This window comes from Camelus ferus, chromosome 35, assembly GCF_009834535.1.
Source record: "Camelus ferus isolate YT-003-E chromosome 35, BCGSAC_Cfer_1.0, whole genome shotgun sequence".
In the NCBI taxonomy this organism is placed as follows: Eukaryota; Metazoa; Chordata; class Mammalia; order Artiodactyla; family Camelidae; genus Camelus; species Camelus ferus.
The window spans coordinates 6,199,846-6,214,446 of record NC_045730.1 but is presented as its reverse complement, the minus strand read 5'-3'; the positions used below and the strand labels follow the sequence as shown (position 1 = coordinate 6,214,446).

General features: G+C 40.0%; 1 protein-coding gene across 1 annotated transcript in view; it reads left to right on the top strand.

Annotated features, from left to right (window-relative positions):
* The window catches only part of CELF2 (CUGBP Elav-like family member 2), a 475,836-nt gene that overhangs the window by 95,863 nt on the left and 365,372 nt on the right, over positions 1-14,601 (top strand). Inside the window, exon 2 of the mRNA XM_032474151.1 lies at positions 2,572-2,607. Coding sequence (XP_032330042.1) covers positions 2,572-2,607 — 36 coding nt within the window. The remainder of the gene's footprint in view (positions 1-2,571; positions 2,608-14,601) is intronic.

Genomic DNA, 14,601 nt, shown 5'->3' with positions numbered 1-14,601 from the left:
ATAGCAGTGGTTCTTCATTGAGGGCTGTTTTGCACCCCCAGGGATGTGTGGTAAGGTCTTTTTTGATATTTTGATTGTCAGAGTCTGGGATGGGGGATACTGCTGGCATCTAATAGGTAGAAGCAAGAGATGCTGTGAAACATCTACAAAGCACAGGACAGTCCCTTGCAAGGAAGGATTATTTGGCACAAAATGTCACCATAGTGCCCAGGTTGAGAAGTAGTGCTCTACTGTGATTTAAGCGGATTTATTATGGAAACAATCTAAATGTCCAACAACAGATGACTGGATGAAGAAGTTGTGGTATATTTATACAATGGAATACTGCTTGGCCATAAAAAAGAATAAAATAATGCCACTTGCAGCAATGTGGATGGACCTGGAGATCATCATACTAAGTGAAGTGAGCCAGAAAGAGAAAGAAAAATACCACATGATATCACTCATATGTGGAGTCTAAAAAGAAAACAAAAGGACACTATGAACTCATCTATAAAACAGAAATAGACTCACAGACTTAGTAAACAATCTTATGGTTACCAGGAAAAGGGGGTGGGAAGGGATAAATTTGGGAGTTTGAGATTTACAAATGTTGACCCCTATATATAAAAATAGATTTTAAAAAAGTGTCTTCTGTATAGCACAGGGAACTATGTTCAATATCTTGTAATAACCTTTAATGAGAAAGAATATGAAAATGAATGTATGTCTATATATGTATGACTGGAACATTGTGCTGTACACCAGAAATTGACACATTGTAACGGACTGTGCTTCAGTTTGAAAAACTGATTTATTAGAATGTATGTCCAATATAATATTAAAAGATACCAAGGGGACTCATATTGAAATATGTATAATCTGAAAGCACAAGGAAAGAGTTAAAACACTAGAAAGAAAGAAAGTCATTGTTCCTTAACCCTGGGATGCTGCCGTTACTATGATCCAGCTGTAAATTAGGTCTAAGCTTCAAGGTCAACAGGAAGATCAGAAGACTTCATTAACTCATTCCTTACAAATTGAATAAATATTTCTTGAGTACTCATCTATGCTGGTCTCAAGTGACAAAATGATAAATAAGAAAAGAGAATTTAAGAGATATTTCTATTGTGATACAGGTTATAAAGGAAGACTGGGGGGTGCATCTTAGCTGGGGGGAACCCACAATTTCAGGTTCTGTTTTGAAAGAGAAATTTCCTATGCAGACACTAAATAAACTCTTAGAAGTGAATATACCTGAGACCTTCTATAGTACAGCAGACAGTGCTTTTCAACTGTGGTTTTGTTGAAGGAGTAGAATCTCTCAAAAACTCTCTCTCAAAAGCCAATTTCTATAGCATGAGAAGCTGAAAGTCTAATACTATGTGGTTATTTGGGGAGGAACAATTCTATAGGAGCTGAAATTATAATCACTTATATTTTTAAGACAGTATGTCTCTTTGGGAACCAGGATGTTCCTACAATGGCCAGGTACTGTCTCAGACAGCAGGTGGGAGGGAGTTCTAGAGACCATGAGAAAGTCTTTTATTTGGATTAACAAAATGAGTGCATAAAGACGATGTGAGTGGTCTTAACCCAGGGCTGACATATTAGCTTTTGGAGGTCCAGGAACTGTTTATAATTGTACACCACGTTGTGTGTGTGTGTGTGTGTGTGTGTGTGTGTGTGTGTCACTGTTTTTCCTACCTGAGGTGTTTGTATCTTTAATGAGATTCTTAAAGGGATTACATGACATGAAAAAGATTACGCACCCCTGTTTCTAAGAATTATGCCTTGGTTCCCTCAGTCTAAGGTTAAGCCCACTTCACTGTTAGAGGCTGGCTGTTGAGATATGCTGTCTCCCCTCCTTGCTTCCTGTTCCTTCCAAGAACACATCCAGTAATCAAAAGATAAGACATTGCAATTAGGAAGAAGTTCTGAACTGTGTCTCCGGTCACTCTTATTCACAAACCACAGAGCTTCCATCCGTGACTTATCGTTTGTGCCAGTTGAATTGTCATAGCATCTTCCTTCAACAATCCCAGCTGGTAGGACGTTATAGCAAAGAAATGAAAAACAGTCATTTGCAATGAAAAGAATTGGACTTTGTGCTCTACGCATTCGTTCCTTCACAAACCTCAGGTGACAAAGATCCTCAACACAAAGGCACATCCTCAAAGGAATTTGTTGCTAAATAATGCTCAGAAAGAGATACAGGTGCTTTGTTTAAGTGGAAAATATCTAAAACGTGGTATGGGATTCCTTCCCTTCCCTTCCTTGTTTCCTTGTGTATGTTGTACATTTTAAAAGTTTGATGTTTTAAACTCAACTGAGCTCTGCCACTGAAAAGCAGAGGCAGATATTTTGTGTGTGTATAAAATTTCCTTGGAAAGTAACCATTGAAATGTTTATGGGAATTAATCAGAAATGTGATTAGTCCATTTGAAATTTCTAAACAGCTGCATATACAGTATCTTCTGCACATACATGTGATACCGTGATGCCTTGATGCATTAGGTTATGGTTTTATTAAACACATTTGTATAATTTACCAAAATAAGCTAATCACGCTTATCTTCTTTTTCCTTCCAGAGAGACAACCACCGAGTTAGCTGGAAGTCTGCCGAGGTAAGCGGTGTGCTTTGCCTATTCCGTGTGTGATTTCTCATGTCACACCCTGAGAGAGGCACTGTAGGCCCTCGGGGAGTTCTTCGTTCTCTCTTCCTCATGTCAGACCTTAACTCATACTTTACCATGGAAATGACAAGGACTGTGTATGAGTCTCGTAGAAGTGATGTAACCAAGAAGTAATGACGGCAATGTCCATCCGTGACTTGGAGAAATCATTCTCATTCCTTTGAAGTTACATCACATAGACACATGTGTACATTTGAGCTGTCTTCTCCGCAGAAGTCATTAACACGCTGCTTCCTTTGTGGTAGTCACGGGTGTTGGCCATCTGAAGACACATTGGATTCTTTGTTCCCTCAGCATATCCATGAGTGTTATTGCGTTCAAGGATTTCTAGATTTGTGAAAAAATTTTGAGCTTTCCCTAAAGAACTTACATCCTGATTTTGATGATACTGTAAATACAATTGTAATTCATATTATCATTTAAATAATTAGTTACTATCTCACCAGAGAAAGAAATTAATATATAACTTCATCCATGTCTTTAATATGTTTCTGATATTTTATGTCACTTTGTGAAGTAAGTGATAATTAACAGGTTGCAAATTATAGACAACTAGCCACCAGAGATGATTAGCACTATTTATTAGAAGAGAAGGAAAGAAAGAAAGAAAGAAAGAAAGAAAGAAAGAAAGAAAGAAAGAAAGGAAGGAAGGAAGGAAGGAAGGAAGGAAGGAAGGAAGGAAGGAAGGAAGGAAGGAAGGAAGGGGAGCGGAAATGTTTTAAGGGATATTTTACTGGGCATCACATGCAGCACCTCGCACGCTGCCTGAGTCCTTGAAGGTGCTCAGTAACACCTATGAATGAATGAACAGGACATAGGGTTTTGCCTGGGAACTGCTGGGAATGGAAACCAAGAGACTCAGGAAGTAGAGAAGGAGAGTGTACAGGCTGTGATTATGAACAGCATGGGGGAGCGGGGGAGAATACACATCTTCACCATCTGTTTCAGGAGATAAGCATGTTCGGTTTTTTGGGGTTTTTTTTGTTTTTTAATGTAAAGAGAATCTTTGCTTATAGGATTGTGATTGATAGTGCCAAAAAAACTGTTTACTGTGATCCAAATATTTAAATTCCTGTATGTCTTAATTCTTTGGATCACATCCCAAAGAAGCATTTCAACTGTGCGCTGGTTTGCAGGGTTAAAAGCATGCGTGTGTTCTGATGTACGTGTCCCCACGGAGTCTGTTTGTCCATGTGCTTTCACTCTGGAGAGTCCACTGTGCAGACCGAGGCATCCTGTCATTTTCTGGGAGGCAGAGAGTTGTGTATCTGCCTATGTTTGTGGTGAAGAAGTTAATCCCAAAATAATGGAATGAAGGATGACTTTTAAACTTCTCTAGAATAGCTAAGGAGTGGGCCACCCCCCGTGTTGTCAGATGAGACCCACACGGAGCTGTAATCATGCAGATCAAAATTACTCAGATGTCTGAGAAATCTGGTGCACATCCTGAATTCTATTAAGGAGCGTTCCATTGCGAATACCAAGTGTCAGTTCCCACATTGCCTGTGAATGGTCTTCTGCTGCAGTTGGTTTATTACTGGAAGGAATCTGCTCTCTCTTTGAGTTTGGTGGGAGGTATTTTAGGAATAAGCCCACTTTTTTTTTCCCATGAATTTTTCTTATCCTAATGTTACGTCTGGTTGAAAATAAACATGACGCCAACCCCACTCGAACTGCAGTTCACAGCCGTTGTAATGCCTGGCAGGAAGGGTGTGAGAAATAATACATCAGTTACTTCTCAATTATTCTTCTCATGTAGTTTCAGGTGTTATGTTTTACTTGCTCTGGGGTCAGTTTGGGACGTGATCCGTTGACAGTTATCTCCCTTCTTGACACTGACATGGAGTAACGTGACTGACGATGACTGCTTCTCTTGGCGTCCAGGCTATTTCTTCTGCTAGCATTTGTTTGTTACAATCTCGTAGAATTCAGTCAGGTGTTCAATTTTCAGCCCTTTTTGCAGATTTCTTCAGCCTGTCACTGGGAAAGTGCAAATGAGCCCCAGAACCTCGGTGCACTGAGAACAAGGCACCTCTAGTTACTCTGTTTGTTTGTTGGCTGATGATTAGTGGAACGTGACACTTTGGGGTTTTTATCCTTTTAGTCCTGAAAGTGCACTTATGCAGTGGCATCTAGGAAAAGTGGAAAATTGAAATCTGGGCAGCTGCTAACTAGTGATACGTGGCTGGAAAGGGAGACAGTGGCATTTTATAGCAGTTTTATGCTTTTGGTTTTCATTGGTTTTAACGGTCTTGAAATTTTCTGAAAGACCATTTACAAATATAGCACAGAGATGGGGTATTTCAACTTTGATTGTCTTATAAAGCTGGCCCGTGGTTGATACCGTTCTGTGAGAACGTACACAGCATACAGCAGCGGGTTGTGTCTTGGTTGTGAAGAACGCGTGGAGTGGAGATGAAATGGATGCACAAGGTACTGGAACGCTCGGTTAGTTTTTCATTACTAATGAGAACCTAAATGTGTTTTTGAGTTCTTGCCACTGCTGAAACGAAAGCCTGGTAATCATATGTCACCGGAAAAAAATTAGACTGCATGAGCAACAAGCACTAAGCCTTGTAATTATATTATAAATATTAAAACCCATGATCTTGTCGGGATTTAAACAAATATTTAAACTGGCTACACGTTTTCCTCATGCTGTCCTCTTTATCTTGAAGTGTCCTGGAAACGGGATGTTTGGGTTCTTTTCTTGAGCTGTGAAAAGGTTTGTTTTCAATCTTGCCCAAGACTCCTTGCTTTTATTTCTCTGGAGCAAAGTTTGGCAATCGGGACAATTGTTTATTTCCATTGCAGGCATGCCTTTTGAGATCTTCTTTAATGGTGAAAAGTGTTTAGTTTAAGTAGATATGTTTTAATTAAATCATAGTAAACCCCCACTTGTTCCTAGGGAATGGAGGTACTGAATTAGTTACAATAAGACGGGGTTTTAATATACATAATACCTACAGAGGTAAAACTGTATTTTGGATAGCAAAGGTAATAACAAGGTTTACATTAACAGAGGTTTTACTGTAATCATGCAATGTTAGCAGCTGTTTTTGAAAAAGAGAGAGCATTTTAATTCCTTGAACATATCTACTGTTGCTTAACATAAACTAAACAGTATAGAAAATAAAGCTACTTAATAGACCTTAATAAGAGCATCTGGAGGACTCCAGTAGAGATTCATGAACTGGTTCTTAAAGCACAATACCCAGAAGTCAGGATGCTCTTTGAAGAACATGAAATATCAGGAAATGAAGCTTTCCAATAATTAAATATGTAAATAAGGCACATGTGATATGTAAATATGTAAATGAGATGCCATCTATTACTAGATTTCAGCGTAAACCAATGGAGACAGGGGCTAACAAAGTTTTAAAAGAAAAATTTAGCCTTTTTTCTCTGTTTTAATCAAATCACTTGATCTTTTTTCTATGCCTTCTATAAGGGAGTTAGGAAATATAAGTATTCAGTAGAAGAAATGAATGCCCAATTCCTAGAACATCACTATCCACCATAGGATTATTGTCTGACATTCTTTACCAAGAAGTTATAGCTCCTTGGTTTGTGTGACTGTCAGAGATAAAAGTCATTACATGACAGCTTCACTTACGGAATTTTGGTCTTCAGTTATTAGTCTTCACTATCTGATGTTTGAACTCAACTGATTCCATGTAGTGGGAAGGCAAGACTCAACTTTCTGACTGACCAGATTCTCAGTCGTGGGTGCGACTGGTCAGGTAACAGTAAGGGGAAAAGGCAGAGACCAAGAGAATCAAAGTGATCTGTGCCAGCTTAGCTCACACTTGTACCCTGTGGGGTTTAAGTTAGATGTTCAGCCCCCTCTGGAGGGCTTTGGTAGGTAACAGAATCTCGTATTTCTCATTGTCCTTAATAAAGATGCTGTCTTCTGAAAGACCTTTAGAAACTAAAAGATAAGAATGTCAGTGACACCAAAGGCAAAGGCAACAAAAGAAAAACTAAACAAGTGGGATGACATCCAGTTAAAAAGCTTCCGCCCAGTAGATGAAGCCATCCACAAAATGAAAAGCCAACCTATGGAATGGGAGAAAGCATTTGCAAATTATATGTCTAATAAGAGCTTAATATCCAAAATCCATAAGGAACTCACACAACTCAATAGCAAAAAATCCAACAGTCTGATTTTTAAAATGGGACTGAATAGACATTTTTCCAAAGAACACATACGGATGGCCAACAGGTGCATGAAAAGGTTCTCAACATCACAAATCATCAGGGAAATGCAAACCAAGACCACAGTGAGCTATCAGCTCACACCTGTTAGAATGGCTTTCATTAAAAGGACAAAAGATAACAAATGTTGGTGAGGATGTGGAGAAAGGGAACCCTTGAGCAGTCCTGGTGGGATTGAAATTGGTGCAGTTACTATGGAAAACAGTGGGGGGGGGGTGTTCCTCAAAAAAATAAAAATAGAACTACCTTATGATCCAGCATTACCACTTCTGCATCCAAAGGAAATGAAAGCAAGATCTCGAAAGGATACCTGCACTCCTGTGTTCATTACAGTATTACTCACAAAAGCCAATATGTAGAAACAACCTAAGTCTCTGTCAGTGGATGGATAGACGAGGAAGTTGTGATGTATATAGACACTGGAATATTATTTGGCCATGAGGAGGAAGGAATTCTGATGTTTGGGACAACATGGATAGACCTTGAGGGCATTATACTAAATGAAATAAGCCAGACAGAGAAAGACAAATACTGCCTGATATAATCTATACGTGGAATCTTAAAAAAAAAAAAAGTCAAACACATAGAAACAGAGAGTTAGAAAAGTGGTTGCCAGAGCCTGGAAGGTGGAGGAAATAGGGGGAAAAAATCTTGGTACTTCCAGGCCAAACTCTAAGTAATCTAGAACTGATAACATCTCCTGTCTTCTTTATAGTCCCTAAGAAAGGACAATTTCACCAGCTTCCTGGGACCCAGGTCTGGCGCAGCCCAATATTCACGACATCCATCGTTTATTCATTAATTCAACAAAGGCGCATCGGACACTAGCTGTGTGCCAAGGGTGGTTATAGGCTTTGCGATAGAAAACAAACCGATCATTGTCTCTTCTCCTAAGTGGTGTCTGGGGTAGCAGCACAGACAATCACAGGGCTAGGTGGAAAGTGTCTATTGCCGTAAGAAAGGTGGAAAGACATACAAGCAGACAAAAGGCACTAAGGGAGTTCAGCAGCAGGATAGGCCACTTCTGATCAGTCTATAAGAGGAAAGGAGGGAGGAAGCACTGAAGAAACCTCCCAGAATTCCAGTCTTACACCAGATATATGATTTCCACCTTCTGTCACCCTTCCAACTCTGCTCACTGCATCAATACTCTTGGCACCCGGAAAAATTCATCTTATTGGCTAAAAAGATATTAACCTAAATTTGGCTGTTACCAAGCTGTTCAGAGCTGTTGCTGTTGAATAAATGTTAGCATAGAGGTTAAGAGATTGGGATTTGGGCTCAGACACACTTGCGTCTTGTCCTGTGTCTTGCCATTTTGTAATCGTGTGACCTTGAGCAAGTTAGTTAATATCTCTGTCTCAGTTTTGCCAGTTGTAAATTTGGAAAAATTATGGTACCCATCTCATAGTGTCACTGTGAGAAGATACCCCATATGAACTTTTTCACTTGGCACACAGAGTAATCAATACATGGCAGCTCTTAGAGTGGTTCATGCTGAGATAGCTTTATGCCTATTATGTTTACCAGCACTTGGGTACTGTCCATGTCTAAGACAAGACACCTTTTTTTTTTTTAAATAGACGTACTGGGGATTGAACCCAGGTCCTGGTGCATATTAAGCATGCGCTCTACCACTGAGCTCTCCCCTCCCCTCCCACAAGATGCCTTTGTGCCTTATCGGAAGCAGCTTGGTGAAGTGGTCCAGCACCTGTCTCTCTGGAGACAAACTCCAGCATATGTTCAAATCCCCGTTAAGCTCCTTACTAGTTCTGTGACCATGGGGAAAATTCTTCATCTCCCTGTGCCTCATTTTCTTTATCTGTAAAGTGGGGGTAATAATAGGACCAGTTGTTCTGAGAATGAAATGAAATGCTAGGTGCACAGTGCTCAAAACCACGTTTACCTTGTCATTTTATTTTAAGGAAATCAAAGTTGCATGCTGGTTGAAATTTGTGATGAGAAATGAAGGACTGTCAAGCCATAGGCCATAGAAACCTCTAATTCAGATATTAATTATTCATTTGCTAGATTTTTGCCTTGCTGGGGATGACTGGATGATACCCCAGGTATTAAATGTAAAATTCCCTTGGCCTTGCTACAATACAAGAAAATAACAATTACCCAGAGAAAGGATTTGTGTAAATAGTGCCCATCTGTCTTGAGCAGCTCTATTCAGGAACATAGTTTTTGTTAATTCTCTAAATAACCAAAATCAAAACATTTCATACTTTATAGATGTATATAAGAGTCCGCAGTGACTGAATTAAATTACACTTGTTTTATAATATAGTGTTCTGATGTGTAACAGACTATCAAAGGAACGATCTTTACAAGAAAAACTTTAGACTATTGTTAAGTTACTCACTGCATGACCTATTTAAACAGCTCAGATTCTTCTTGTTGTAGACTGCATAATTAAATTTTAAATGGAACATGATAAAGAAATTATACTGGTGATCTCCAGAGATTTTGATACCCTATTTGGCTCTTCATAAGAGTATAGCAAAGACATACTTTAAAATTTAATAAAGGCCTGCCCTAATTCTTTTTTCCCCTTTAGATTTTCTTTATCTGCTGAGGAATTCAAAGCTATGTTATATTACCCACAAGTGTTACCTGAAGTAAATGATCAAAACAAAAATTCTTAAAAGCACATTTATCCCAATTTGCAAATTCCATTCTTTGCACATGAGAGCTTTTGTGTGGCCGTTGAACTCCTTGAAGATAAAACCTGCCACTTCCTGGATTCGCCACTGTGGAGAATTGGGCCTTTATTCATCCTGTTCGTGGAAGCATTCATATCCGTAGAGCTTCCAGAGCAAAGGGGTAGAAAGTGGATTCTGTGGAAGATATAATTTTGCAATTAGAATTCCTCATTTGCTGTGTAGAGGTTGCACTGCTTGAGAGGGCTGAAGAGAAAACCTGCAAACTCACATGCACGCACATGCACACATGAACACTCACACACGCACAGCCTGTTGGAAGGAGAGGCGTTGCAGAGTAAAGGAGAATTCCTGGGTTGAGCATCCTAAGAGCTATTGGAGCCTCTGGGGTAAAGGATTTTGTTTCATAACCCTCTGCCATTCATTTTCTTTTGTATTGAAAGGGATGCTGCCAAAATAAAATTATAGGTTAAATGAATTTTTCCCATATTGACTTAATAGTGCTTTGTTGTATAACGCACTTTAGGAGAAAGGCCCCTCTGCCTCCCCTGGAGGGTTTCAGACCTTGCTGTCCGCTGAGCTTTGATGAAACACCAGGTGGGAGCATTTCTCTTCCCGTGCAGGGTTGGCTTGGTTTTTATTCTACCTTCTTAAACATCTGCCTCCATCAGTGTTTGGAATTTTCAAGCTACCGAGATCATGTAAATTTATAAAATGCGTTCTCATACATATTTTTAAACCTTGTAAAGCTTTCTTTTTCAGATTAGGTTTTGTAAATGTTTCCCTTATGTATTTCCTGTTGCCTTCTTTCTGGCAAATATCCAGACTTCCTTTTGGGCTCAAACCTCTCAGGCATCCGATATTGTTTTCATTTTCCAAATAAGCAACATTAAACTCGCATAACACTGTATATAAAACCAAACTGAGGCAGTGACACAAGCCAACAGAGAAGATAAATTCACCATTTAGCCTGACTGTTCATCCTTAACCCTCTAATTGTCATGCTTCTGGTGGGAGAGGAAGAATGGGATGTTAAGGAGTAATGCCGAGCTATCAAAGGACACTGAAGAGAAAACCCATGTTGGGAGCATGACCGTCCAGTGAGGAAGTGGACGTTCTGCTTTACCACCACAGCGCAACATTTGAGACCCCCACCCCCCACCCCCAGCCAGATTCAGACCCGGGGAGCTCGGGCGAGCATCTGTGACGGTGACACCTGGTGACTCGTAACTCATCAGAGCGCCCCAAGTTCCCCTTACAAAGCAAAGAGGAGTCATCCCCAAACTAGGCTTTCGGTGCAATAGGTTTCTATGAATAGTTCACAACTTTAAAAATATGTATTTCACGAATCATGAAGATGCTCCTGGACATCACAAGTAATGAAACTTTAATCTCTTGATATTAACAACATCATTATTACTAGTTGCATCCCCGGGCACCCACAGGAACAAGGAAATTTATGAGGTCTTGTGAAGGCTGCAAGGTATGACGATCCCCGCTTTCAAGAACCCCAGGATTCTAACGGTGGAAATCTGACTTGTAGTAGCAGAAATTATGTCTTCCTTAGCAATCAGAGCCTAGTGCAAAGGCTATTACAGGATGAGATGAAAACATTTCTATTAACTGCCTTAAGCATCGTCTAACTTGATCATATATTTAAGTTGGGAGGAGGGAGAGAACGTTTTTTGGTAAGGCAATTAGAAAAATATCACAATGGAGGATGCAGATCGGGAGAAAGAAACAGCAGTCACCGAGCAAAGAGCAAGGAATCTGGAGTTTCAAAATAGGGATTCAGCCAGCTGGTTTCAACCAGATGGTTTGTTGAGAGAATAATGAAAATGTGAGATTAGAGAAGTAGGTAGAAGCCAGCTTGCGAGCTTTAGACTGGTCTTTGTGGAAAGGGAAAAAAAAGAACAGTTGATTACAGAAAATCCTGGGAGAAACAAATCAATATTACTTGCTGAAACTCAGGCGATGAAAGAAGAGGCCATTCCAAGTGACTGTCGAGGTCAGGTGTCACCCGCAAAACCCAGGGAGGGTGGTCTGGGGGAAGCTCGTTGGGAAATGTGGGGCTAGAAGGAGGGCTGTATCATACTGAGCTTGAGATAAAGGCCAGGTATCTGAATGAGCATTTCCGGTGGGGATTGAGGGACCGTTGTGGATGCGGAACTGGAGCTTTGAGTGTCTAGTAATAAGGCGTCCTGGGCGTTGCTGGCATGGAAGTTTAGTTGAAGTCGTTTTGTACCTGCACACGGGGTTTGCAGCTGTCTGTCAAAGTGGCAGCCTTTTCCAAATTAAGCAAAGTGCAAACTTGATATGGAGTCCTGGAAGACAAATAACGTTGAAGCAGAGGTAAGTGTAATACTCCAATGGCTTCTAATTCATTTTGGCAATTTCTCAAGAGAATGAATAAAAAGAGTTCTCTGGAGTGACTTACCCAGAGACTGCACTTCCCCTTTAACTGCCCACCTGACCTGCCGGCTTGTTCCTGACACTCACTATGAAAATTTGGTCCACGGCCCTGCTAGGGGGGCTCTGTTGGCAGCAGGACTGTGGAGGCTGCCTGGTCCCATTTGGCCTTTCTCATCTTGGCCTCATATCTCTTGGCTAATTCCATCATGTCTGGAATTTCATCTTTTCTGGGTTCTTGCCTGAAGCTCTGGCAGTTGACTGTGTTTAGTTGAGAAAGTCGTATCCAAGCTCAACTCCCATGATGCAAGAATTTCTCTTTAATACCAGGGTGAACTGAAACCCAAGTTGAATGCCACATTTTATCCATTCATTTTGTAACCTAGTCGCTGTATTTCCTAAATATTATAAATGAAGATTTTCCATAAAAGATCAGAGACTAGTTGGGAGATTCTTTGGGACAATTTTAGGGATAACAGTGAAAGGACAGTAGCTCATAAAGGCTACGTGGTAGCTGGTGTAGCAAATCAGCCTGGGGGATGTTGAATCGTGTCGAATTTAAATTTTGTTTGTGATTGTGTGTGGCCATTCAAGCACCGTACAGAGCTGCTGGTGAGGGGGAGAAAGTTATGCTCCTATGTCTAGCTGTAGTAGCAGACAACAGTACTGCAGAAAAGTGGGACATGAGACCCTGTGAAAGGAGCGAAGGACTGGAGAGCAGGATGAAGCTGGAGTCGTCATCGTGAATTCTCAACCCTGCAACCCCAAGGATTTCTTACATGTTTTTCTCTCCTCTCTTCCTCTTCCAAACTCTCAGTGGATTCTTTCCTTTCTCTGATGTATGTGTGTGTTGTTATTGACTTCGGCAGAGCAGAAAGTAGCAATAAGACCTTTAGAACAAACAAAAGGAAAGAAATGGTTACTCTCACTCAAGCAAAAAAAAAAAAAAAAAAATTCCAAAAAAGTTTTTTAAATACGTAAATATTTTTTCTAAAAAAAAAAAAAAAAGAAATGGTTACTCTCAGTGGAGCAGTAATTACATTTGAACATAAAAATTGTCCAAGATCACAAAGTAATCTGCATAAGAATTGTGCAAGTATTCTTATGTTTTGTGAATGTTGTCCTCTGCCCAACACCGCCCCTGTTATTTTTTGATATGTCCAAGGTTAGGACTTGGAGCTGGATGGAACGTATCTTGTGTCACCTCCTGGTTTTACAGATGGATAGACTGAGCATCAGCAAGTCAAAAGTGGGTCCATGGACTTCGCTGGACAAGCCGATATTTGCTTGGTGAGGATGAAGACGATGTTCATTTCAGAGTTTGTATTTGGGACCATAGATCTGGAACTCCTTGAACCACTTTTCTGATACTTTCTATCCTGCTCCCCCACCTGCCCCTGAGGACAAAATATTTAATTTCACGGTTTCCACCATAGCTTTGTTCGAGCTGAGTGAAAGCCAGTGCAGAGACTCATGTTGATGCTGGTTACGTCGTGGTGTATAATGGTGCATCTCAAATTTTAAAGTGCGTGTAAGTCACCAGAAGATTTTACTTAAATATATATTCTGATCTAGTTAGTCTGGGAGGAGACCTGAGAGTCTGCATTTCAAACAAGCTCTCACAGGAAACCTGATGATCAGTTCTCAGACCACCTGTGTGCAGCAAGGGACTTACCGACCCACCAGCCACATCTTGTTGGAAAGAAGCACCAGTTACTTTCCAAGTTCTTCATCCATTCTTTAGGAATATGATGCTTTAGTTTACAGTATTCTGCCTTATCTCTGGTTGGCTTGTTTACTTTTTGAGAAGATGCTAAAGAGGGTTTTTTGGAACCGGCCGCTGCAGGAGTAATTTCTTTTCAAACTCAGACTTCCTATAAAACCACTGTAGAATCCTGTGGATTGAACTCTATAAAAACAATGTTATGTTATCCAGCCCACACGATTTCAGGACACAATATCAATCAAGATTTGACTTTCAATTCTGGGTTTACGATGCACAGCTATCATTGAAGGAGAGAGCAGAAGTTTGGCTATTAGAAAGTTTTTATTTCACAAATATGAAGTCTTATTTACCTCAAATAATTTGAGTTCTCAGATACTCTCATTGTGTATCAGTGGCTGTAAACAGCGTCGGTCTAGATAATATGACAGAATGAATGTATATATATATTCATTGATATCCAGGAATATAGCTGGTTCCTGGGAACTGACATTTAGTGACTGTGCAGATGTGAAAGTTGTCTTTCTTTCATTTATTCCATATGAAACTGCCAAGTTTTATAGAAGCAATGTTACTTCTCTTTGTTCATCTCTATTTCCATTCATCCTCACCCCTTTCCTAAAGTAAACTGGGGTGTCCTGGGTACAGCAGTCTAATTTGGGATGACTCAAGAGAGATCGAAAGAGAGATAGGTAATGTTGAGTATTCAGAATTCAATAATGAAAAGATAATCACTTCACTGAAAAACCAGCTGTTCCTTCTTTTCTAATAGGCATGTGATGTTGATGAAAAATAGCATTCAAGGAAAGTTTACTAAGTAGAATTGGTGTGATTCAGGGAATTATATTATTTGGCAGAATAGGAAATGTTATTTAGGTTGAACAAAAAGCTGAACAGTACAGCCCGCCC